This window comes from Corvus moneduloides, chromosome 2, assembly GCF_009650955.1.
Source record: "Corvus moneduloides isolate bCorMon1 chromosome 2, bCorMon1.pri, whole genome shotgun sequence".
In the NCBI taxonomy this organism is placed as follows: Eukaryota; Metazoa; Chordata; class Aves; order Passeriformes; family Corvidae; genus Corvus; species Corvus moneduloides.
The window spans coordinates 120,078,219-120,105,598 of record NC_045477.1 but is presented as its reverse complement, the minus strand read 5'-3'; the positions used below and the strand labels follow the sequence as shown (position 1 = coordinate 120,105,598).

Here is a 27,380-nt window from a genome sequence, read left to right as displayed (position 1 = left end):
TTAAGGAACACCAGGGTATCAGTAAATCTGTAGTTCAGGAGCCAAATTTGCTACTGCTATAAATCAGTGACTCTATGGATTTCAGCAAGACTACAAATTGATTTCTACTTACTGGAGATTAGGTTTAAGTGACTGAAAATGAGGATTCCAAATAATGTGGATTTTTTTTCTTTTTTTTTTTTTTAAAGGTGATTCATTTTGTTATTTAGATTTAAGCCTTCTGATTCCAAGAAAAAGCCTTCGATCAAGATGTCTTAAAGTAAAAGCATGACTGCTGTAGCTGAACTGAAATCATCCATCTGAACTACATTGACATAACAGACTGTGCAGCTGCCTGAGAGGATGGCAGGAGCCTTGATTATCACATTGTTACCTCTTCCTGGAAGATCTAATGGAACAGGAATTGAAGCACGTTTTTGGTTTGCATTTCTCTAAGTAGAACTTGGATCTTTAATGCAGTGCTGCACATTCAAAAGACCTGTCAGATGCTTTGTCCCTTCCAGAAGTAACTTTAAGGAGAACTGACATATTTTTAAGGGCTTCTCTGAGCTGAGGAAGGAAGGAAAAATTGATTAACTCCAGGGGTCAGATAGATTTAGACCCTATGGATATGCCATGTGGATGTCCAGCCTCACAGGGCTGGTGCACCTGCACAACTGATGCCCTCCTGCTTGGATTTAATGGGGTGTCTAAGTTATAAAAACATGGAAAAAGGGCCTCACTGTGTAAATCAATACCCACTGCAGGACTAAAGTCAGCAAATTTGTCAATAAATACTGAAATGGTGATAGGAAAGGTAAGCCCAGGAGCGCTCCCTTTCCATCTGCGCCTTGTCACGCAAGAGACTTCATGCATTTTTAAGGATGTTCTGAGACAGCACTCTCTGGCCAGTGGCTGGGAAAACTTGGAAAACCATGCTGAAAACCTCGGTGAGGTGCCCCTGGTTAGCAAGGCTGGAGTTTTAAAACTCATTTGCTGGTCCTGAGTGCAGTGAACAGAAACTGTTCAATTATACATCACTTCAGCTGGGGGTTAAATCGATTGTGACTCCATGGAAACAGGTTTATTCCTGAGATATGTTGGGAGCCTGGATTCAGCACAGAGGCTGGAGAGGTGAGGAGTATCCAGGGTTCACTGGAACCAGCGGGAGCTGCTTTGTTGACCTCTCCAGGCTCTGAGCCATTCCTGTGAATTCAGGGATAAACCTGACCATGCCACGGCAACGGGAAAGTAAAACCAGAGCTGGGCAGGTCAGGCTGCAGCAGGGAAATCAGTACCAGCACTGCCCTGCTGCTCTGCTGAGTTAGGGGTGAATTAGTGTAACTTAGTGTCCCCATGTCCATGGTGAATCCCCTGAGTGGTGCATCATTGCATTTTTGTTAATGAATCCTCTGGGACCAGGGGTTCTCACAGCTGTCACATTTAAATTAGGGGTGCTGACACAATACTGAAATACATCTGCAGAGCTGTGCTTTAAAGGCCAGCACACAAAGCTCTTCCCTGGATGGCATGCACCATCACCACAGTCAGATTAGGACTGTTAAAACAGAAGTTTTTTCTCTAGTGATATGATTTCCTGCTTTAATTTCCAAGAAGAAAAAGAGCACAAGCATGACCTTTCTTGCAGGTGAGATTTGGTTTCCATTTTCAGGTGTCATAGTGCCAACTCTCCTGTAGAGCTCAGATTGCACTCAGGTCCTCTTGGCACAGGGGAAATAACAGAGCCTGAAGTCAGTTAAATCAGGAATGGCTATAAATGTCTGCAAGGACCTTACAGCAAGGCTGGATCAGTTCTTGTCTGTATGGAAAGCACTGCTGCAGGTTACCTTGGGCTGGCTGACAGCAAAAATCACATACACTGTGTCTCAACACTGTGAAGGTGAAATTATTTGGCATTTTCAAAATTAAGTATCTAGTTTTTGTAGGAGTGAGGTTCAAGTTAGGCACACAACAGAACTACTCTAAAATATCTGTTGTGTTAATTGAAGTGGACGCAGCATCTTGGGTTTGATTTGGAACTTTTGCTGGTAGTTTTAACAATTTAATATTGAAGTTATGACTGTAAGAACATGAAAGTAGCTGAAAATCTGCTGATAAATGTAATCCTTGCTTTAGGCATAAAACTCTTCAGTCACTACAGCTCAATCAAATGTCTCTAAAGCTACAGAAAACATGGGTAGCCTACTTTAATAGCTGCAGCCTATATATATATATATATATATATATATATATGTCTATGTATATGGACCACTAGGCAAATAATCTGCTTTAGAAAACCAAAATTAAATTAAAATTTTAAAACCCCACACTTCTAATAAGAAAGATTTTATTGCTAATCAAAAGATAGGAAATGGGCTTTCTTGGGGGGGAGGGGGAAGGAAGAGGGTTTTCTTAACATGCAACTTGTAGTCTAGAAGAAATAGAAAAAAAAACCCCGAGAGCATCCTGAATCAGAGCAGTTTGGGACACTGCATTTTTCTGAAGTCAGTGTTAATTTTCAAATCAAAATAAAGAATAAATTAGGAAGCAACAGGAAAAGGTAATTGTGCTGCTACACACTCCTCACAGGGTCTTTGAGGAATTGGTACCACCTGTTTCTCTGCTCTAATTAAAAAAATCTTCCTAACACCAGTATCACTAGTTAATGGATGACAATTGTAAAAATAATTTAGATTACTTTAATCATAGTCTCACAGAAGGCTTTGAGTTACATGTTAAAGATCACTTAGTTTCAAATCCTTCCACTATCCCAGGTTATTCCAAGCTGCGTCCAACCTGGCCCTGAACACTTTCAGGGATGAAGCAGCCACTACTTCTCTGGAAAACCTATTCCAGTGCCACCAATGACTTGAATTTAGCTTGCAGATGCCTTCTATAGCATCTAAAATGGAATTTTCACATCACAATTGCACAGAAACCTCGTAACTGAACAGCTGCCCTGTTTAAACTCAAGATTCACACCCATATAGTTTTCCTTTCTGATCTCAGAATATTTCAGCTTCTGATTTGAACCTGTTTAAGTTCATTTTTATTGTACTGGCAAGGTTAAAAAACTTGCAGTGGGAGCCTTCCTGTCTGTAAATCCACCAGAATAAAAATGAAAGCCAGTGATATCAAGTATGTAGTCACGTCAAATTAAATGCAGAATTAAATGGTTTTCATCCCTGCAGAACATTCTGCTTTTCTCAGCTGAAGGAGAAAAAGCTCCTGATACTCCACAGAAATAAAATCTGAGACAAGATAAAGGCAATTTCCTCTCATCACTGATGTGCCTTTTCCAGGATAAGCAGCAAATGGCACAGTCTGTCTCTTTGTGACATGCTCCTGCTCTTCCAACTGTGCAGTAGAAAATAAAAGGAAGGTGTTCCAGGCAAAGAAGGATTTAATATGGAAACATTAGAGATGCTCATCTAGGGGAGTAATTTCAGGATACATCACATAAGTGTAAGTTTATATACAAGTTAACAGTCACATTAAGAGTATTTACTACTGCTAAAAATGTAGTCTTAAAAATGGCAAGAAGGTTTTTTCCCCACTCTGTGGCTGTCCTTCTGTTTTTCCACCTGCTTATTTTGATTTGTCTCCTTATGTACTTCTCTCAAAACTGCATCTTGGTCTCCCACTGTGGAGTCAGGATGGTGATTTCTTTGCTCTGTACACACATTATATACAATGTATGCATACATATTCATATTTTTTAGTATATATTCTATTGTATTTGAAACCAGACAGTGCAAATATAAAACTAAGACAGAAAACAACACACATCTCAGCCTTTGTGTACTTTGCTGGTGGATTTCTGAACAACAACAACAACAACAACAGATACATAGATTACTCTGTATCTTCAAGAAATTCAGTTTTGGGTCTGGAAACTGTGGAATTACAGAATTAATGGAATAATTCTCCATTTTTGGTCAATACAGGATAATATAATAGGCATGGGAAAAGGAGGCTAAAGGTGAGCTGTCAAAAGTCCCAGCCTTTGCTGAATCCCCAGTGGCCGAATTTGTATCGGATTCAGTCACGGCCACTGTTGGTGGAGCTCTGTCAGCAGCTTTCCAACAGAAATCCTGTCCCTAAACAGACTCCAGTCACTGTGTCAGAGGCAAATAACTCCTTCACCCTTGAATTCACAGGGCAGTGGAAAAGAGTTCACATCTCGGGCTACAGGGCTGACACTGGAATAATACTGTGCCTTCTCTTGCTGTGTGGTTCTTATTTTTCTCATTATGCTAAGCGCCTTATTTTTAGCTGCAATAACTGAATTCTGGAAAAGAAGATTTGTTTCTTGTCTTGGGTGTTTAAAACAACATTTAGGCACTGCAGGTAATATCCAGACTGCATTTAAGGGACCCTTGTAAATCATTTCATAAAGGCTTGTCTATGTGTTAAGGCTTTGCTGTTCAATCATCAGGATTAGTCAAAGCTGTGAGAAACTTCTAAATTGGGTCAAGAATGCTAATTAAGGCATCTGAAATACTGAGAGAACCTGATCATTCAGCAAAGCTGGAGAGGTTAAATCAGTATTTTTTCCTAGTTAATATCCAGTAGCCTGAAGGGCTAGACTTGGGCTGCTTGACTCAGGTGCCCAGCTGTAAAAAACCAAGAAGTGTCCAAATTTGGATGGTGAGGGCTTGCTGAGAACAGGCCTGGCCTTGGGCTGCTGGCCAAATCTCCTCTGGGACATAGGGCCCAAGAGAAGGGCTGGAAGATGGAGAGGATGGAGCTCTGCCCTTGCCCTCCAACCAAGAACACAAGGACAGCAGGAGGAAAGTTCTTCCAGGGGAGCAGGGGCTTGGAGAAGGAGGGCTCCTGCTTTATACAGGTGTAAGGAACCAGGAAAGCATTCAGGTGCTCTTGACACCTTCATGGCTGTGAAATCAGCCCCTGGAAAATCTTTTTTTCAGAGTCTGCCTCTCCAAAAATGCCATTTCTCCCCACTCACGAGCAGGTTTCTTTCCAACCTGGTTCCTTTCACCAGGTGAAAGTTTGTGGAGGAAGTTCTGAGATATAAAATCTTGTGATGCTTTAAATGCATTTCCAAACCCTCTAGTCTGATACACCCCCTGAGTGATATTTCTTCTCTGGGATCATATTTGGGATGCTTTTGTCCTTCAGGGGTTTTATATTCATGTGATCTCTCCCCACATTCGAGGAGTTGGGAGGGTCAAAAATGACCTTGAACTTGTTTTGTGACATCAGGTAGAGAAATTCCTGATCCAAGTCAAACTAACTCTTAAGGACAATGTCATATATTAGCAAAGGTTCTTTTTACTGCTGATTAGCAGAAGAGAAAAATATAATTGGGAGTCTGAGTTTTGCAGTACCCCTGTGGAAAGAAGGTTTCTGAAAATTGCAAGAAGTTAAAATTTTCTAGATATTTCCCTTTCAAGCCCTTGTCAGATGTTATTTCTTCCAAGCACGAGCTCCATTGCCAGGGGATGCAAGTACGTGGTCTGTCCACAAAAAGCCCCCAGACATAAATAGCACTTGGGATGCAAAGAATATCAAAATATTTCCCAGTTAATAGCTGTTCTTTTCTCCAGCACAATAATTTAGGGGTAAAGAGAAGAAAAAACCCAACGGGCTTCTTGGCTGAGGCTATTACTGAGATTTAAAATTATAATAACAGGAATCTATTTTTAATAAACTGCTGCAGCAATGTTTATTGCAGTTAAGAATAATTGTTATGATAACTCAATTTGTGATTATTGTTCTTAAAACAGAAAAAAGGAACATTATTATAAAACTCTTTGAACCTCTACAATTATCTTCCATTTTTCTGCATTACAGACTCTTTGATGGCACAGTGGGAGGTAGGAAGAGAGTACATTTCTTTCCAATTTCTCTCCCTTTTTTTGGAGGATGAGGGGCTGACTCATTTGTCAACCTCACAGGTAAACTTGGGGTTACAACTGTTGAAATTTATGAATATTTATATGAAAAAATTGCCTCAGTTTTGCTCTACTTAAATGATTCCTTGAGGACCTGATCTTACTAACCAAACCTGTAGTTAATGACAGCTGTGGGGAGGAGAACAATAATCCCAATCCTAAACTTCTGGGAGTTTTGATGCTGAGAAAGATGCAACAAAAACAATGTGTTGCCATCATTTTTACAGCATGAAGAACTTTAACAGTGCACAGGAGTTAAGAAGACCTACTTTTGTAAAGGATGTGATTTATCCCACAGCTTTAAAATCCTGCTGTGCTGTTTTCACTGCTTCAATTTTCTCTTTTAAGGTGCCTTCTGGGACACACGACTATTCTGATGGCATCCTGAAAAATGTCACCATCTACAGTGGGTCACTTTCAAGGCCTGGGCAGATTAGGCCTGACAGCTCTGTGCAGTCCCCAAAACCTCATGTGCAGGTGTGCATCCATCCCTTCACTTTTTGGAAGCTGTACAGAGGCTGTTGTTAAGCAGCAATTCCAGTTTGCTGGGTGGTTTGTAATGTGATGCTACAAAAGGGAGAATAACGATGTGGTTGTTAGTGATGAAGCAGGAACTACAAATAGTCACAGAATCACAGGATGGTTTGGGTTGGAAGGGACCTTAAAGATCACCCAGTGCCACCCCAGGGACACCTTCCACTATCCCAGGTTTCTCCAAGCCCCATCCATCCTGGCTTTGGCCACTTCTAGGGATCCAGGGGAAGCAACAGTTTCTCTGGACAACCTGCTCTAATCTTATCTTTTTCCAAAAATCTGCTTGGGGAGTTGTAAAGCCAAAGCCCAGATGAAGTTGAATCTGGCCAGGGACGTCAAAGACAACAGGAAAGTCTTCTGTAAATTTATAGGAGACAACAGGAAGACCAGGGAAAATGTGGCCCCACTGCTGAATGGAACCTGGTGACACAGGACATGGAAAAGGTTGAGACCCTAAATGCCTTATCTGCCTCAGTCTTCATTAGCCAGACCAGCCTTCAGGAAGCCCAGGTCCAAGAGATCAGTGGAACAGTCTGGAGCAAGACACTTACCCCTGGTGGACAAGGATCAGGCCAGGGAATGCTTTAGCAAAGTGGATATGTGTAAATCCATGGGCTTTGCTGGAATGTGCCTACCAGTGCTGAGGGAACTGGCAGATGGCACCGAGGCCACTGTCAATGGTCTTTGATTGATCATGGCGATTGGGAGAAATGCCTGAGGACTGGAAAAGAGCTCCTGTCTTCAAGAAGGACAAAAACAAGGGTGCAGAAACCAAGAAGCCTCTTGGCCTCATCTCCATCCCTGGGAATTCAGCAGCAAACTCCACCATTTCCTTTTGTGAGTTAAGTTGCAGCTTTGCCATTGGGTGGATTCACTTCCAAGTGTCCCATTTATCAAAATACCTTTTTCTGAAAGTCTTTCTTCAGACTTTCTTATAATTGTTGGGGATTATTTTGAAAAACAGAGTATTCATTGCAAACTCTTGAACTTTACTGCAACTGTAATTTGCAACAGGCAGCAGTTTGAAAAGGGAGGTCAGAAATTAAGAAGGAGGAGAGAGAAGTGATTGAAAGTGATGTTTTCCCAGAAAGATTGAATTGGCTGAGAAGAAAACCAAAGCACCATGAAAACAGGTGAAAACTCTCTTGGAAGAAAAGATTTACTTCAAGGAAGAATAAAGCAGAACAGTGATTTATCTCAAACGTCCTCATCTACTGAAACCAAATACCTTAAGTTTTTTTATTTCTTCTCCATGTTCTGAAATGGAGAATGACTTTGATTAATTGTATTTGAATTACTAATTGCCTCTGGCAAATTTCTGAAGTGGTGGGTAAAAAAAGAAAGATGCCCAGTAAGTGTTTCCTCAACATCTTGAAAATTAAATATTGGTCTGTCTGCTACTGCTGAAAGTTCTTTTTATCCATATGTTTTGTTTAAAACCCTTCATAAAGTGACCTTTAAAAATGCATTATTCAATATTTATGGGCCAGCATTCAAATTGCCCCACTGGAACACTCAATTATGTTTTCAAGGTAATGAAGCTAATTATTAATTTTATAATATATTTGATTTCCTTGCTGCAAAGGAAAGCTAAAGCTAATCAAGAAAAGTAGGGGAAAAAAATAAAGCCATTAAAACTAACAGAGCTAAACATGACTACAAGTCTGTAAATCACTGGAGGGGCTCTAAGGTTGTTCCAACCCTGGAAGATTTTACTCAAGCACAGGGACCAAATTTTGGTTCTATATGCCCTAGAGAAAATCAGCTTTATATAGAATATATTAGAATATTTCCGAACACTAAATATGCATAAGTAATGTATTTGGAACATGAAAGGAAAGAGAGCAAGATGTTTGTTAAAGAAATGATAAAAAATATCTGTTGACTGCTTGGAAGGAAAGAGTTCAGTTTTGACTTAGCTGTGAATGGAGATGCTTCCCTTTAGCAGAACAGGGACAAATATTTATCTTCTTTGGAGTTAGAAATGAAAAGTAGTTCTATCTTGATCTATTTCTACAGCTCCTGGGTTTGTGGTTCTACCCTGTGACTACACAGAAATCAGCAATTTCTCCCACTATTTTATTTCCTACTTATTTTCCTCCTTATCTATCTGTGTGACACACTAATTTCCTGCCTTGAGTATTATAACTCTCTACCTTCTGCTTGGGCTTTTTCTTCCCACATTTTTCTTTTAGCTTTCTCTAGCCAAATCCTTGATGCTTTCTTTCCAGTGTTCCTGCTTTTGAATGACCCTTCCTCACCCCACTGCCTACCTTCTATTCCTCTGTCCTCACAACCACTGCTTGTTATGGTGAATATTAAGCAAAAGACCCTAAATAGATTATTAATTAATCTTTTTCACACAGATGAGCACCACTGATTACTTTCTGTGTGTCTGAGCGGCAGCACTCACACTGGCAAATGTATGTAACAAAATAAAATAAAATAAATCATGTTTTCAGAAAGCACACAAATATAATTATGCCTTTTTCCCATTTCAATCCTCCTCTGCAGTGCCATATCCTGTATCCTGTAACAAAGACTGACAAATCTTCTGAGATTTTATAACCTGCTTGATCTCAGAGTGCCACAATTAACTTGCCTGTGCTGTTAGGCAGAAAGGTATCAGTAGAAACAGCATCTTTGTGATCTAGAAATTTGATTGAGCCCTGGAGTTGGATGCCCCTCAAGTACCTTCAGTCAGCAAGGAGTTGGAGCCTTAAATTCTGCCTTTTTTTTATTCTCCCCCTGATTTAGATATCCCAAGTTTGATATTTAGGTGGTGTCAAAGAGAGAGTGTAACAGCTCCAGGATGTCACCAAAGGGTTGTTCCGTGTCTAACAAGCCACAAGGCAGAAGGGACAAGCACATCTCCTGCAATCTGTCTTTATGAGCAGTTACTGAGAGCGAACTTTCGCTCCCAAGCACGAAGCACAGCAGTGAGACATTTTATTAGAGACTGGTTTGAGCTGGAGATGGGCAGATGCACCCACATATGATCTTATTTATCCCAGAAGGGTCAATTGCCTGATGGCTGCAAGTGTGAGGAGTGGATTTAATGGCTCAGCCAGCCTCTTTTCTGCTCCTAAATTCCCATGTTTTCTATACATGGGAGAATATGCTCACACATTCTATTAACTGGAACAAACCCCAGTTATCTCCGTGAGTAGCTCCAGGAGATATTGTGATCTACCCTCTCCTGCTTCCCAGCCTCGGTGTGTGGGGTGAAACCCTCCCCAGAGTGACCACCACCTTCCTTCTGCTGCCTCACCTGGCCGATGTGCCTTGGGAACTGCCATGTTCATCACCCTCCCTCCGTCCTGAGGCTTGGGGGGGGACGCGGTGAACCTGCAGATGCCCGACTCGGACGGCGTGCTCGAGGTGAGGCTGTCCGTGTAGTCGTTGGTCCCTGCCGTGAGCTGCTCCGAGGAGGTGTCTGATATGAAGCATTCTGTGATGGTGAACTTGGCGTGCCTCAGCTGCTCTTCCATCTTGGCGTGCTCGTAGGCCCTCGCCAGCTCTTCGTACGTAGAGGAGGCACTTTCTGTGGAGACCATGCTGCTCCTCGCTCGATCTAAGCCATGGGAATGGGAACGAGGGGAGAGAGAAAACATCTGCACAGTCGTTTTTGGGAGGAAAGCCACGAGCATAGTATTTCAGAGTAAAGCAGAGAGCCCTTGAAATTATCAAGGTGATTTAAGTGAATCTGCTTCGCTGTAAATGCCTGCACAAGTGTTAGTTTAGTCAGGAACTCAACAATTACTGATAATCTAAAGTGAAGTCTTAGCCTGTGAGCAGCATTAGGTGCCTTAGCATTAAATTCATGTTTCTTTTATAAAAAATAACCTTTACTACATGAAAAATGCCACTTTAAAAAAACCCCAAACATTTCTCTAAATCTTAAATGCCTTCAAAAGGTTTCAAACCCACAAACCAGATTTAGCGAAGTAAGAAACATCTTCTTTACATTGTCTTTTTAATGCATCTCAGAAATATTTCACTGGGGTTATGTACAGGTGAGAAAGGACAGTCTTTTTGTCCTGTTTCCATCATACTTTTTTTTTTTTTTTTTTGGAAAGTCCTGAGAACAAAGGTCAAATAGAAAGGCAGTAGCTCTCAGATATTGTCTCTCTAGACACCAGGTAAAACACTAACTCATTTCATTTGGAACAAAGGTCTTAAGAAAGCAATATTTGGCAACTACAGCCTGCAGTCATTCAGGTGCCTTTTTTCAGTGCTGCTGAGGCTAATGGAATTCATACTTGACACACAGGTTATTACGACCTACAAGCTGTTCTTTTCTGCTGATGAGCTTCTGAGAATATCAATATTTCTTAAACAACACTATTATTGAAGATGTAAATGGCTACTGATACATTAAAAAGCACTCTGGAAATGCAGGACTCATTTCTGCAGGGATGGAACTGCTGGGCTCTTGCACCCACAATGTTTCTACTCCAGTGGCCTGGAAGAGCAGAGGACTTTTAAAAGTTCCGTGGGCAAAAGTCGTGTTTTATCACAAGATCTGTGCAATTTCAGACATTGTTGGTGATGTTCAATAAACAGGCACAGTGTAATAGCTAATTCATAAAAATGGACCTCATTTTAGCAGCCAGAGGCAAGTGGGTGTCGTTATTGCAAATCTTTATCTTTTTTATTGCGTGCCTGCACCCCTGCATCAGTTTTCATTGTGCACGAAGAACAGTACTCCTGCCACTTGTAAATATGGCCATCCATTATTTAAAATGACAAGTACTTCTGCAATATGCTGTAACTTGCTTAAGATTTTGAGCTGACCAGAACTTAACAGGGTTTCTTTTGATTTTTCTTTTTTTTTTCTTTTCTTTCCACCCACAGGAAATATCAATCTCCTTTTCACATTTGATTTGTAAATCAGACCACTGTGATGTCTTTCCAAATTTCTGATCAGCTGGAAGCTGCCAGGAGGCAGCAGTTGACCAGTGCCATAGAGCAGTGCATGTGAATATCATGGTCATGCAAAGGTCACAGCTTGGTCCATGAAGATCAGGACCTGCAGCTTCCCATATCCCATGCCAAGAGGGAGAATATTCCCGGACCAGTCTGCTTGGACATGTCCTTTAGATTTGATAAAAGTTTATCCAAGCCCAGAGTGAACTTTCTGAAACTTCTTGAACTTCACGAATATAGATTGATCAGGAAATTTCTAATGGCCTCGAGTTAGAACATTTGAACTTGGTCACAGCTATGAACTGCTGCCAGGCATTTCTCCTAAGCTCAAAAGCTGCTGCTCTGTAAGCCTGGAATGGTTTTGATAAGTGCTAAATTCTGCCAAATATCAACTGCATCAACCAGTTCCAGAAATCTGAACTCCAGATTGGAGAAGTGATCAAATGTGCACATTAGCTCAATTGATTCTTGAACACATAATTTGGCTACGTATGTTTATTTGAAAGTTTTAAACTTCTGAAGCACTTAAATTAAATGGACTCTACTCTTTTCCCAGAAACCAAGTGGTGTAATAGAGCTGCTTTTTTGGCACAAGAAAACCTTTCCTGAGCATGATCTAAAGCTTGCTATCCCTTACATAAATCACCATGAGCTCAAAGGTAGACACAGAGTAGAAAAGTAGGCTTGTTAAAATATAAATTATGAAGTGTGTTTACATAATTTTACATAGTTTGTCTACTAAACCACACAGCAAATTTAATTTCTATTGCCACACTCACTGGAAAATATCCTTGGGTGACAACAGGTTGGAGCACATCCAAATGCACCTGAAATCTGGAGTGTCTACAAAAAGGGTTTCTGAGAGGAGATTTGTAATTTATATTTTGATCTGTATATCTATTAGAGTTAATCTTAAAAATTTATGATAATTCTACCTGAAGGTTGTCAGCTGGCTGGGGGTATCTATTGACTGCCATTACCTTATGGAGAGAACATCGGGGTCTATGAGTTTAAGAGGGTGAATTATGAAACAATGAGAACTCCAGGCTGTAAATTCTTAAATCTAAGTGAAGTCAGATACTTGTTCCTATCCAGAGAACAAAACCAGTCATACTGGTTTTCATGGTGGAAGGCCAGTCACACCCACTGCTTTGTAGCTCTAACATGAACACCTTTCTCCTAAAATCAGGACAGACAGCAGGCAATTCCTTCTGAGGAAGCCAGAGCAAGCCTGAATTCACTTTGGTCAGACTTCCCTTTGGGAAATATTTTACCTTTCTTCTCATTTAATCTTTATTAGATTTCCTTCATGACTGTTCTTCTACTTAATCATTTACTCATTTATTTGCCTTTTTTGTTGCTTTTTCAGTGTAGGACAGTGGAGAAAGCAAGTTACAATTGCATTTATGATGTGAAGGCATCGAGAAGAGATGAGGACTGCAGGCAGAATATGTATTCAGTGTCTCCCCACTTGTCCTCTAGAGGAATAAACCCCAAGCTGTTTCTCAGGAAAATCCTGGCCAGCTGCTGCAGGATTCAGTGCTATGAATGGATTTTTACTTGGACTCTAATTCCAGAGTTTTCCCTCTTTTTTGTTTTTTTCCCTCCACTTAAAATGAACATATTAAATGAATGGGAAAATAAAAATACTTACCTGAATGTTGTTCAAATCCTAAAATCATTCCATATATGACTCAGGGATATTCTGGTTACTAATACTGTCCATTACTAGTCAAATTCTCCTACTTTTGCTTTTTGGTTGGGGAAGCTACAGGAAAATTTACCACCTTGTCTTTTAAAGGAAGGACATCTTTCAAAGGATGTGTGTGGAATGAGGAACCAGAAGCACAATATTTGTTATCATTATCTCTACAAGCATTTGTGGCACCCCTCATAAATCACCTACAGAAAAAACCCCCCTGGCAAGAGAAGAATAATGACACCCGAGCTCCAAACAAGGCACACCCAGGACCAGGAAGGTTCCTGCAGCTGCTGCTGTCCCGTTTTCCCTGCGGGGAGCCCTGTCCATACCTGTGTCCTGCGAGGGGCTGACGCTGTAGCTGTCACTTTCCTTGTCCACTGAGCCTGCTGGCCTGGGGGTGGGGAGCCTCCAGTCTGTGGTGAGGGTGTGAGCTGATATGGTGGGGTGGGGTCTGTTGAGGGTCCACTGGCTCGCGTAGCGGTTGCGCGCGGTGGGTCCGGTTTTGGCACTCCTCCTCGTGGTGGGATCTGTGAGGGATTGCAGGGAGGGATTGGGAAGGAAACCAGCCCTGTCAGAATCACAGAGTCCTAGAATGTCCTGAGCTTGAAGGGACCTACAGGGATCATTCAGTCCAACCCCTGGCCCTGCACAGACACCCCAACAACCCCACCCTGTGCATCCCTGAGAGTGTTGTCCAAACATTCAAGGAGTTCTGGCAGCCTTGGGGCCGCGACCATTTATCCAGCCACCTCTGGGTGAAGAACCTTTTCTTGATATCCAACCTAACCCTTCCCTGACACAGATCCAGCCATTTCCTCGGGTCACCAGAGACATCAGTGCCTGGCCCTTCACTTCCCCCTTCCAGAAGGGGATGGCCACTGAAATCATCTTGGTTAAAAAGACCCAAACTCAAGACATTCTTTTTGGGGGAAAAAAATGAACAGTGTTAATGCTGATCATTACCAAACCGCTGATGCTTCTCTAGAACTACTCTCTTTCTAATGAAACTCGACATTTTATCAAGGGTGGAACTGAAGAGCTGAAGGCCCCATCACTCTTCCATTGACACATTCATTATCCCTTTACTCCAAGACAACCAGTTCTCCGGTACCAAAACCACCCTGAGAACTGAAAGAGCACACGGCAACTAGATTTGGTCAGGGATTTCACACCACACCTCAAGTGAAGTGCAAGGTAAATTATCAGCATAGATGTGCCCTCAGAAACACCCTGCAGCAGGCATCTGCTCTCAGTTTTTAAATAGATGTGCTCAGAAATGTGGGGCTATAATTCCCTATTCTGGACATACTGTTACTATATTACAATATTGATCAGCTACATATTCCCAATTTTAACACATGGCCAAGACATAAAACATAAGCTAATAAGACATAAGTAGCAGTGCCATCGGAGTTTCAGTAGGAACAAGTTCATAAAGATTTGACTGCTTTGAAACAATTAGTAAATTAATACAATTTCTTAAACGTCAAAAATCATCTGCTACTGGTTTAAGGTCAGCAATGTTCTACTTGTTAAATTAACGTAGGGATAATGTAGTGACCAAGTTTGTAAAAGCAAACTGTGTGCCAAATTTGGCCTCCTTGAACTTATTAATAAAGCATTCTACCCTAAAAGTGAGTCTAACAAAGCAAGTGCAAGAGAAGAAATCATTATGTGGCAAACTGTGACTACATCAGTACTGAAGGATTTCTCTTCGAAGCTTCTGAAAGGATATCACTAACAATAGAAAGGGCATTAGAAATGAAAAATTCAAATCTATTCAAAATGTTCTTTGACATTCAAATGGTGAAGTTGTCAGTCTTTGAGGTAAGAGACTTCAGCAGAAGAAATTGAAAGAAAAAGCAATACCCAGATAATGACTCTGAGCACTGCTTCTGCCTAAGCATTCCCAGTGAGAATTTGTATTCTGCTCCTTCAAAGAAACAAGGCATTTATTTATAAATAATGATCTGATCCTTCTCCATTTTTTTCCCTACAACAGTGGAAAAATTAGAGCCCGGTGCCATTGATAATTGATCCTCCTGGTAGTGCAGCACAGAGCTGCCTCACACGGACAACATCCAAATCCGTGCTTGGTGTGGTGCAAACCACCCCTTGGGAATGTGGCACGTGGCTGTGGTGTGGCCAGGAGTAAGCCTCCTTCAAGGGGAAACATGGAGAACAGAAGGAAAGTGCTGGTGGGAACAGCTCTTGGCACAGTGCTGGGGCTGCCTGGTCTGGAGAAGAGAAGGTTTGGGGGGATGCCCTCAATGTACAGAAATACCTGAAGGGCAAGAGGGCAAGAGCCAAGTTTTTCTCCGTGGTGCACAAGGAGAAACTTGAGAGCTTTCCCCTGAACATCAGGAAACTCTGATGTGAGGGAGGCTGAGCAGGGGCACAGGCTGCCCACAGAGGTGGTGGAGTCCTCCATCCTTAGGGACATTCAGAAGTCATCTGGGGGTGTTCCTGAGCAACCAGCCCTTTAAGCAGAGGGGCAGGACTAACCCGTGCCCAGACATCCCTCTGGACCTCAAACTCTGATCCTGTGACCCCGAAGGATCTTGCCAGCAATAGGAACGAGTCAGGAGAGCCTCTGTCAGCACACAGAGCTCAGTCCTTGTCCTGATGAGCAGGAGCTCTGCTCCAGCTGTGCCTCTGTAAGGGGCTGTGCAGCACAGGCACAGCAACTCCAGAGCTGGCAGTGGGATGGAAACACAGCTGGTGCTCTGGTTATGCCAGCTCTGCTGTCAAACGTAACTGGAGAGAGCTGAGGTCAGCAAGGCAAAGGTTCACAGAGGATCTCATTCATAAACAGATAAATAAGGACAAGAGAACAATTCAAAAAATGCTGTAAAGGAGTATTTGTCACTCAGTGAATGTGAGTGGGCTTAGACAGGAGGGTCCATAACCTTCAAGCCACCCAGCTGGGCTCTACTCTCCTCTTCACAGCAGAAGTGGTGGCTCTAGACAAAATCCCATCACCCAGCCTGCAGCAGAGCTGGATTAGTGTCTTAAATCCAGAGAACATTACCTGGAAGTTTTTGACCCAGCCCTGTACACTGCTGCTATCAGATCTGTACTGCTTAATAAAAGCGATGGTGGATTTTTATTTCCAAAGCAGGGCTGGACACAGATCATATTCTTACACATGAGTTAAATCCACATTTGATTTGAAGGAATTCTCTCCCTGGCTGCAGAGGAATGAAGCACAGAACTGCACACAAAAAGCCATTAGTAAGCAAGGTGCCATAAACTTCTGTGGTATGACACAGGCAAGAGGGTTTGGCATGATGCCTCTCTCCTTAGAAAATCTAGTCCTCGAGGAATGACCTGAAAAAGCTGAAAGAACAAAAAAAGCACCAGGGCCAGGGCTACAACACCTATTATTTGTAAAGACTGGACTGAAAATGGGTTTTTCAAATAATCTGTGTCCTAGCAACTGAGCTTTCAGCATTTATGTTCACCAAAATCAACAATTAAATTCTGAAATGGTCAGGGCATAGAAGTAATCCAAGAGTTTTCAAAAATTGCACACTGCAATGAACTACACTTTGGTAACATTTCTAACTCATAAGTAATCATTCAAGCTAGTATTTTTTTTAATTTTTCCCCATTTACATAGATATGGAACATATTCATGAGAGGAATGAGAAGAATGGCTTGCATCAGTATATTAATTTATGATAGTATTTTAATCACTTGAAGAATAATTTGGCATGAATATATCCGGGAAAAGTAATTTACCATAATAACTAAAGCCAGAAATATAACTTCTTCAGAAAAAGTAATAATGAGAATTGCTTTTTTTTTGCCTGATGGAGAGGTAGGGAGGAATGTTGTTTTTGAAATACAATAAATATTGATCACAGAGGAAAAAAGAGTATATTAGACACTTAAAGCCATTAAGGTAATTTACCCAATAAATTCTGGAAATTAAAATCTAGCATGCAGTGTGTTTAATGAAGGCCAGGTATGAATTATTTCAAATTACACCTCCATTTCAGATGCATATGCAATTTCCCCCATATTGAATCACTTAAGTGCAATAGTTTAAGAAATGTCCTCTGCTGACCTAAATAGATTTCTCTCCACTCTCAGACAGAAGGATGAGGATGCAAATGCAGGAGCAGAGTATTTATTTTGTTATAGCTTTCTCCTCTCCAGATAAAAACTTATTTTCTGACGTGCTTACTTGTTCCTGGCCGGGCATCAGAGACATCCACTAGTGGCCCTGTGGCTTGTGACACTGACTGGTAATGGACCGTGTGGGTGACAGTCAGGGACTTCTGCTTGGATGTCTCTCCAAAGTCAGCATCAGTGAGCAGAACCGTTGATCTGTCATCTGTAAGTGGAAAAATAATCAGATAATGAGTACAGAGTGTTGGCTTTGCCTTCATTAGAGCTTTGGAGCGAGTCCCCAGGCACTCACAGCCCAGTGCCACCACGGGCAGAGGCAGCTGCCTGCTCTCTGCAGGGCTGAGGTGGCTTTGAAGGGAAGGAGCCTCTGGGTTTAAACTCAAAGCCCATATAAAACTAAAGAATAACTTTCATTTTTCCTGGTGATTTCACCTTAGAGATGTGCAACTGAGGCAGACTGTTAAACATCCTCCTGAAAAGCTGATTTGTGTATAATCATTTTTGGTCCTAGTTCCTTCATCCCCATCCTTTGAACACTGCCCTCTTCCTCTTCACTTTCAGAGAGCTCAGATGAGCTCTTCAACAACATATTCCATTTATTTCTTTTTATTAACGTGATTAGCAGTGTCCTCAGTGAAACCACCCCTATCTTCCCCAAAGGAGGTCGTTAGGGGGTGTTGCTAACTAACCCTCTCTCCCTTTTTTCTGCAGAGACAGAATATTGCAGAGGCAATGACCCTGACCTAGGACTGGCTTTTTTTGCAGCTTCAAATAAAGGTGTGAGATTAAGCCTGACCTTGGGAAGGAAGAAGGTGAGCACTGATATTTACTGCTGTGTGTTTCTGCTTCTATTTCTTCCCTGTGGGGTAGGATATACTCATCAAATTTCTACACAGACCTTGATCATTACAGGATACCAGTACAATAGAGCACTTGCTTACCTTTTTTTAAATTTTTTTTTTTCAGTTGTGATCTCTGTATCATACCTTTTTTTTTTGCTCCAAGGAGGAATCTTGTCCCATTGATCACAGATGGTTTCATAGTGATAAATCTTTCACTACCTTTGTGCTTGTAGAACAACTATTTGGTGTGCTATCAGACTTTCTTTTGCATTCTTTACAGTCTTTTATCCATTCAGAATTGCAATAAAAGCCTCAAGGATTTCCTGCTGTGCTGTGCTATATAGTTTGGTACATGTTCTAAGGGGACTGGCAGCAGTAGGACCTCTGGGCATTTACTAGTCAGCAGAGGTTGATCCACTTCTTTTAAGCATTCCTGGTTTTTGTTTTGGATTTTTTTTTTTTTTTAACTTGACAAGACACCATTAGGGAGGACAGTTCCGCACAATAACATAACGCGCATTTTTTACCCAAAGAAGGCTATAAATAGAATAACATTAGGAATCAAATCACTCTGGCAAAAGATGAGCTCTTATTCAGGTTGGGAATAAAGCCTCTTGGCAGCAAGCTCCATCAAACACTGCCAAAATCCCTGCTTATTCTGGGTGGAAAGCTGCCTCTTACCAAGGCCCTGATCTCATTGCTGCCATGCAGCCTCGAGGAGTATTTTCACTGTAACCCTCCCACTGCTCAGCAGCTGCCACTCAAAAGTTAAAGTAGTCTTTAGGATGAAGCCTGGCACAAAGGGCAGACTTTGGGAAGCTCAAATAATGATTTTAAAAAGTCCAAATTTAGGTAAAGAGTAGGTCTCTTTTTCAAACCTGGAACAGGCATGGACAGGAGGTGTAGAGATGCTGCTCTCAGCTTGCTGACTTTCCTCTGTGGCCACACCATCCCTGAAGGCTGTTACATTATCACCTTCTTTTACACAGATTTTTATCCAAAAAAAGTAAAGTTAGAAGTCTAACAAGGTCAGTCAGGAGTGTCTTGCCAGTGTGTGCCCATTCAGCCATGACATCAGGCTGCATTTCTATTTTGGGTTTCCAGACATCTTTAAATTATTTGGGGAAAAAACTCAACAACAAATATTTATATTTCTCGTGACAGCTCAGCTAAGTGCCAGCCCCATGAGAAATCGTGTTTTCTGTTGCATCAAACAGTTTAGATTTGAATTTTGCATGGATACACAGAAGTTGAAAACTGATCAAAATGTTGAAATACCATGTGCTATGAACAGGTGGATACAATATGCAACATGTAAGTTTTAAAAGTTGGCTGTAGCAAACCTTCATATACTGAGAGTGCAGTTTCAGAATTTCATTTTCCTTTCAAGTAATGTCAGTGATCCAACTGCCTCGTCAGAGCCAAATGGGAAATCAGAATGAAAATCATAAAACTGCCAGTCCTCAATTATATTTTCTTCAAGAAACTCTTTCCAACAGTTTCATTTTCCTAATGTCCTGCATTATTTTAGATTCTATACTGAGATTACTTTTAGTGGGAAATTACTCAAAGGGGAGAAAAAAAAAAAAACAGTTCAGTTTTCAAATTACTTTGTAGCTCTTTTTTCTTGATGTGTGCAGGGGGGAAAAGGTGTGGAGTAAAGGGATTCCATCTAGAAGAGCCTGTTACGTTAACCAGGGAAAAAAAGCTCAGCTTTACCAATGGTCTCCATCGTGTCCCTCTCCTCAATCAGCAGCTGTGCTCTGGGAATGTCTATGTGCATCCTCAGTGTTTGCTGCTGCTTATTAAGTGTGTCTGACGTCCTGGTGTTCTTGCTGAAAACAAAAGAGAAGTGAACACGTTAACAGTCAGCCTAAAGGAACAGATATTTGCAAACATCTTCGTTTTCAATCTGTCCAGCTCAAAAAAAAACCCAGTTCAACCATAATCAGCAAAAACCACTCCTACATCTGATTTTGCCCTCTTCAGAACAATGGTATTAATTTATTTTTTCATTATTAGATGAATGCACAGTGTAGAGGGATGGGGTCTGTCCTCTATCAGTAGGAATCTGAAAATTTCCCGCTGCTTTCTTCAAGTGTTGTCATAATGAAGTTAATAAAAACACTTTGGAAGGTGGACCTTTTCTTTTATTATTCATGAAGCTGAGTAAAGCAACACACAGCTGATCAAACAGGTTGGTAGGAAAATGATGCCTTGAGTAATTTCTAATTGTATTCTTATTTTTTCACTATTTTTAATTAGCTAGGTTGCAAATATCACTTCGACGGATAAATGAAAAAGCAAATTAATCACTAGGCAGACTATTAATAGATTGCATAAAATATATTAAGGCTTTAGTCCCACTGATGTTCCGAGACAAAAATTGCAAATCTTGTTTACATTCATGGATTATGTCTAATTGATTGATGCAATAATCTAAAAAAGAATATAAACCAATTATTCTATCATCATGCAAATTGAAACAACTTCATTTTTAAGTTTGTGTACCAGAAAATGACTTCTTAAATGAGCTGTCTACCAAAAGCAAATGAAAATGGATGGTAAAACCGAGTGCCACAGTCATTTCCAGCACAGAGCTTGCACCAAAAAACCTTCAGATTGTGCGAAAAACCCAGGAACGTTTTGCCCTTTTAGATGTAATTACTCTTTGGATGAAATGAAATATTTGCAAATACTTCATGCAGGGAGGCTGAGGAGAGTTGAGACAAATCAGCCAGTAGTGTGATCCAAGTGCTCAGGCTTCAAAGAGCTGTAAGATTCAAGTGGAGGCTCATTTTCTAGTGTGAAATAGCTGCAGATCACTCAGTTTAATTCTGCTTTGGCAGTGAATTACTGCTGTTAATGGAATCAGCAGAGAACTGTTAAAGTGATAAGCTCAGCTCCTCCACAAGTGGGGCCTCGATGCAGGAGATTAATCCACGTGTGATGAGCCCACATCACTAGGAAATTTGTGTTAACTTCCTGCTGTGTCTCCATGTCAGCAAGACCTGATTGCCTCAGGTTTGGAGATTCTCCTGGAGTCCTTTTTTGGAGGAATTTTCTATCCATGTGGTCAGGGATTCTGCTCCAAATCCAAGGGTGAGATCCACAAGGCACATGGGAGCACCTCTCTGATTTTCAGCTCCTGGCTTTCCCTGCTCTCGTGGTCCCCAGCATTAATACCATCCATACCTCCCAAATTTAATGTCTCTGTCTTCTCCTGGATGATTAGATGGTGCTGTTCCCACCACATACACATGGATATTTGAAATGCATTCAAACAGGCCACAACTGGTGCCTCATCATCATTCAATCATCATGGAATCAAAGTATCAGGAGAGCCTCCCAAGGCTTCCAGACTTTTCTCCATATATAATCAGTGGAGAATAGTCATCACAGGGTCTTACCAAGCACAGAAATTTTCAAAGACATTTAGTATTATCAAATGCAGATAAATTCTACACTGGTGTTCTCCAAGTCTCTGCACGGAGTGGATGCCACTCAAGTTGCTGAAATGTTAAGAGAATCAGAGAGTCATATTTTATCTGCATGCCAAATATGCTTGAATATGGGCCCTTGGAAAGTTGGACTGCTCTGGGCTTGCCCAAGGTCATAGAGCAAACAAAGATCACCTGTTCCAATGCCTTACTGCCCTCTGAGTAAAGAATTATTTCCTAATATTTAATCTAAACCTTCCCTCTTTCAGTTTCAAGTAGGAAAATGATTTTTTTAATGTCCAATTTCAATAATCCAATAGTTAAAGGATACACAGAGTCAGATACATATAGAATCTGTGCAGTGCATAACTGAGTCTGGCAAATGCATCACTGCACCCCTCTGCACTCATTAGGGATGCAGGAGACAAAGGGATGGAATCAGACTCCTGCTCAGAGAATGCAGATCCCAGAATCCCAGTCTGAGATAGGGCCTCTTCAGCAGGATGAATGCTCTGTATTTCCATTGTTAGAAAGTACTCAACCAACACAGGAAGCACTGTTTGCACCACAGGGAGCAGGAGGAGAGTTTCTCCCAGTTTGCAATTTTACTGCTCACCTGACAAGAGAGAATTCCTAATCCCAATCTTGACTCCATGTATAGCTTCTTGCAAAATACAGTTCCTTCAAGCCAGAACTGTAACACAGGCCTCTCTGTATTCAGGAATATTCCCTGCTGTGCTTGAGAGTCATTCCTTGGTTTGTGGGATGTCTCTCCTCCTCCTTGCTGATCTAATTAATTCCCCTGCATGCAGCACTACAGTGACATGGGGTGTCCAAACACAGCACAGGCAACTGGCAGAAGCAGGAGGCTTGTAGCTGATTAGGATGCTGTCTCGTTCTGGCTCAGGGTATTTTGAATTCTTTTTTGCAGACCACAACAGCTCCGCTTTCAAGTTATAAAAACCTAAAATGCCAACAGCAATGAAGCGCCTCTAGGGCTTGGAAACAGGGCAAAGTGTTTTAAGGTTTCAATTTTAAAGTTTGGTGTCCAAGTATTCTCTAACCTAAATTCAGGCAAAAAGATATTTTAATGGTCTGGTGGATGAGGGGTCCAATGATTCATTCTTTAAAGGGATGAAAGGTATCTGTCTTTATTTTTCTATATTTACAGACATAAAATTCCCAAACATAAGCATGTGCTTTTCTTTACTTGTCAGACCTTGTAAGGTTCTGTGTATAATAGAATTAATTCCCTCTGGTTCAAAGAATCTCTGAGCTCCAAATTGTCAGGAGACTGAGTCACAGAATCATAGAATCATGTCTTGGGTTGGAAAAGACCTTAAAGATCATCTCATTCCAACCCCCTGCCATGTGCAGGGACACCTCCCACTATCCCAGGTTGCTTCAAGCCCTGTCCAGCCTGGCCTTAGACACTTCCAGAGATGAGGAGTCCACAACTTCTCTGGGCAACCTGTTCCAGGGCCTCACTGCTCTCTGAGTAAAGAATTTCTTCCTGATATTTAATCTAAACCTGCCCTCTTTCAGTTTAAAACCCTTGCCCCTTGTCCTGTCACTGTCTGCCCATATTGAAAGTCCCTCTCCTTTTTCTAAGCCCTTTAAGGTACTGGAATTCCTTGATGAGACCTCCCCAAAGATTTCTCCATCCTGGAGCATCCCAGCTCTCTCAGTATTTTGCTATATTCTTTTACTCTACTAAAGTTTCTGCTTTGCCACTATTTAAAACAAGTATTTGGGCAGGTGGTCTTTTGGTCTGAGTACAACTTTTATGTTGAGTCTGTGGATAAAAGGGCCTTTTCCAGAGCAAGTACATTGTACAAGGCATTCTGAAAGAGTCCACAGTTTGTTGTAAAAACATATGGGAAACTAAATCAGAATATTTGGGCATAAAATATTCTTTACCTTGTGTTCAAAATTTAAAAATCCAGTGAACTGCTAGACTGATTCACAGTGAACTGTTACAAAGAGCACGGCTGGACTGATGCTTCACCCAAAAGAAACATTAAAAAGCTGTGCTTATACAGCAGCAGGGATTTTTATTTGTGAGTTTAAGGTATCAACACTGTGTTGTGCAGCTCCCATTAAACTGCTGACTTATCCTGCTCCACAGACATTCGACTTACACAGCCAAAGCCAGCAACTCTCAAAGCAAAGGCCAAAGCTCCATTTTTAATCCGCTTTACACATACTCATGAAAATCTCCTCAAAGGGAAAGATACACAAAGCCCTCTCCAGGCCTCACACCTTCCTACCAAGCAGGGAATCATCTTTTCTGCCCTCTCCCCAAATACCCCCTTTCTTGATATTTTTATCTTAGCAGATTTTGGTGGAATCTAAAAGATAAAAAATATCAGGGGCTTTATAATATGTGACTGTTGCTTTGGAGAGGGCTTATTATCCTTTGGTTATTCACATACTACATCTTCAGGGATATCTGGTGATTGTGGATAGCTCAGGTTTGGGTTGAAGTTATTTCACAGATTTGTCACAAATGAGATTTCCAAGCTCTGGCATGTCTGCAAATGTAATCCCCTACTTCCTCTGAAGTTCTGATTTAACAGTCATTTGCCTTTGTTCAAACTTTTAGAAAAGGAATATAAAATATGCCTATGTAATAAAACCAAGATTATTTGTTAATAAATGAGATGAATATGAGAGGACCTGGCTTGATGATCATAGTTCAATGCTGGTGAAAGGAAAAGCCAAATGAAATGATGGCAGATGAGTTACCTTGAAAAACAGCTCTGAACTAAAGACTGAGAGGAGACCTGGCTGTTCTCTGAGTACAAAACTTAGGGAGGACAAAAGTTTCTTAACTTGAAGGCCACCATCAGCAAAGCAAAAGGTGGGTAAAACCTGGGCACTTCTGCTGGAAGATTGGTGAGGTTCTCCAAGTGTCAGAGGAGTGGGACTCTGAAATGGCCTTGCAGAAGTGGCGACAAGGCTCTTGTGAAGCCAACCAGGGTTAGGGCAGAGCGTTACCAGTTTTGCAGAGGGGTTCTGAGTGGTTGTCACTGGGACTGAATGTCTCCATCCAGGGGTTTCAGCCAGTCCCTGCTGGGTTTCTTAAGGGAACAGAATTGCTGCGTGTGCTAATCCGTGCTGTCTTCTGTGGCACCAGAAACCACCAGGGCAAACGTTCCTGAAGCGGATTTAACAAATCCCACAATTTGCTGCCACGGGCAGACAGGGAGGGGATGACCTGGCCTGCATGACCAGTCCTGTTAACATCACTGGACTTATTCAGATATGATGGCATAGAGCTGAATTTACACCAAACCCATCTGTCACCATGCCTTTGCTGAGTATATTCTTACAACAGAAGCGAAGCTTATCAGGGGTGAGGAAGTTTGGAGTGTGGTTCAGGTGGTGAAATATCTGTGACATTCTCAAATTTGTTGCTTGAATATAAAAAATATTTTCTAGCAACCCAAAATTCATTTGAACTCAAAAATAATCCCTTGGCGATCCCAGTTTCAAATATATGCAGCGGTTCTAAAGTTCAATATTTTCCCTAGACAAAACAATAAACATCGAGGATATGAAATTTCCATCTTTGAAAAAATTGTGGTGCCAGAATAGTCATTATGATGCAATTCAACAACTGAATTAGATTTCTGAATGCTGAGCTGATGGAACAGAAGTGAAAAATAATAAATGGATTTACCTGCTCTTTTATACTTTTGGGTATAAGCAGCTAACAATAATGAATTACATAAACAGAGCTGCAAAGTTTAGAGACATTCACAGCCAGAAATGTATTGCCTTTAATCAGACAGTCTCTGAAGAGCAATTACTTTGATACATATTATGAAAATGTTTTTCAGAGTAGGAAAAATGTCCAGATGGACCTACATAGCTTCTATGATTTAATCTACTAACACAAGTTCTCAGTTTTTTTATCACTGTAGCCCCTCACACTGTCCACAAAGTGTCTTCTTTCTCCCATGTCTCACCATCATAGTTCTTAAATGGTGTGTTTTGGAAAAGGGTTTAGGAATAAAAAGTTTACTCCATTTGTCCCTCCAACAATTCTTAAATAGGATGCTATAGTTGACAGACATTTTTCAATCTCAAAAAATGATAAAATGAAATCTGTTCTTACCTCATAAGCATTTCGGCCAAACTCTTTGCATCTAGAAGAAAACAGAAGAAATGTCATCACAAATGAAAACCTATTTGATAGATGCATTATTAGCAAGTGATTTGAATCAGCCATGTGCAAGACCACTGTTGTTTCTCAGATCAGTGGAAAGAATCAAAGAGTGTCTAAAAGTCCCTACTTTTGCTAAAATTGCATTTTTGCCCCATACAGTCCTGTTTAGTTCCTCAGTAGCACCAAAGATGATTAGAGAAATGAAAGTTACCATTGGCTTAACTAGGAAAGACTACATAAATATATTAGAAGTAGGAACAATTTAACAAATAACGGGAATCTCAGTTCCTTCATGCCGTGGGTAGCAAATGAACAGGTAAAGGAAGAAGAAAATGCAAAAAAATAGGAATTTTGATATCCATCTCTAGGCAGGAGCCAAAGCCAGGCTGGGTGAGCAGTTGTCAACCTGTCATTTCCAAACCAAATGTAGTTGCATGGAGATCTGAGCAAGGGAGGTCTCCAAGGAGTCAATTTAGAATCCCAGAATCCCTGAGGTTGGAAAAGACCTCCAAGAGGCCCAGCTGTGCCCGATGCCCACCTTGTCCCCAGCCCGGAGCTCTGAGTGCCACATCCAGGCCTTCCTTGGACACCTCCAGGGATGGGCACTCCAAACCTCCCTGGGCAGCCCCTTCCAGTGTTTGACAACCTTTTCAGTGAAGAAATTCTTCCTCATGTCTAACCTGAGTCTTCCCTGGCACAAACTTGTTTAGTTGCACTCAAATATGAATATTTTCCCAGTAACAATAAAACAAAACTACTGCTGGGCCTTCAGAGTATGGTCTACACAACGAAACAGAGGATGGTTTATTCCCACATGGATCAGCCCTGCAAAGTGAGACATTCATGAAGGAAAAATACTCCTCCTGTTCTTGTCATTGCTGCTATTATTAGCAGAAAATCCTTTGGGGCTATAATTATTTCAATACTTATCAGTTCAAAAGACAGCTGAAGTTTGGTTTTTCAGGTAGGCTTCTGTAAAACTTTATCAACATAATGCACTAATTTCTGTGGTATCATCCGGCAAAACCAGGCAGCTCTGCTTTGTTCTCCTGCAGTCTGCTGCTAAACAAACTCACTTAAAATGCTGATTCCCAACTCCTTCAGTTTATCACACAGCAACAAAGCAGCCTTTTGTGCAACCAAGTGAAGCAAATCTGAGAAGAAAACAATTCCAAGTTCTAAGTCTTCAAATGACTCTCTTCTATGAAACTTTACATTTCTTCTTTTATCTGCTTCTTGTAAATCTACCAGCACCTGCCAAGACATTTACTGAATTTGTCTTTGTTTTCTCAATCCCACCTTTTTTATTCCTCAATCACCTCCAAGACCTACAACAATTTCCTTACTTGTGATCCTATTAAATGTCCTGCCTTTACAATTCCAAGGACACAGGCAGAAAAAAGCCACCATCTTAACACATCTCTATAGCTTGTGTTGTACTGATTTTTAAAAGGAATGGACAGAGAGCTCTTTTTATTCATTAAAAAAACACAACAAAACCCTTTTTATCCACTTTCTGCGTTGTATTTATCTGACACAGTGCCAGCTTGCCTTTCTTAAGCTTTATTCCTCACCTACCACTGGAGAAGCTGGAATTCTGTGCTCCCTCTAAGTCTGCTTGCTCCACTCCTCCATTTTTAACCTCCCTCCATCCCTTTCCAGAGCAAAGCATGGCAGATTCCTGGTGGAGGGAAGGATGGTTCATCTGAGGTGTCTCATCTGAAC

The 27,380-nt window shown here is 41.2% G+C and overlaps 1 protein-coding gene across 1 annotated transcript in view; it reads right to left on the bottom strand.

Annotated features, from left to right (window-relative positions):
- The window catches only part of DSCAM (DS cell adhesion molecule), a 439,089-nt gene that overhangs the window by 8,365 nt on the left and 403,344 nt on the right, over positions 1 to 27,380 (bottom strand). The window contains exons 28-32 of the mRNA XM_032101087.1: positions 25,605 to 25,635; positions 19,761 to 19,876; positions 17,255 to 17,404; positions 13,392 to 13,589; positions 9,703 to 10,005 (exon numbers count right to left, since the gene is read on the bottom strand). Coding sequence (XP_031956978.1) covers positions 9,703 to 10,005; positions 13,392 to 13,589; positions 17,255 to 17,404; positions 19,761 to 19,876; positions 25,605 to 25,635 — 798 coding nt within the window. The remainder of the gene's footprint in view (positions 1 to 9,702; positions 10,006 to 13,391; positions 13,590 to 17,254; positions 17,405 to 19,760; positions 19,877 to 25,604; positions 25,636 to 27,380) is intronic.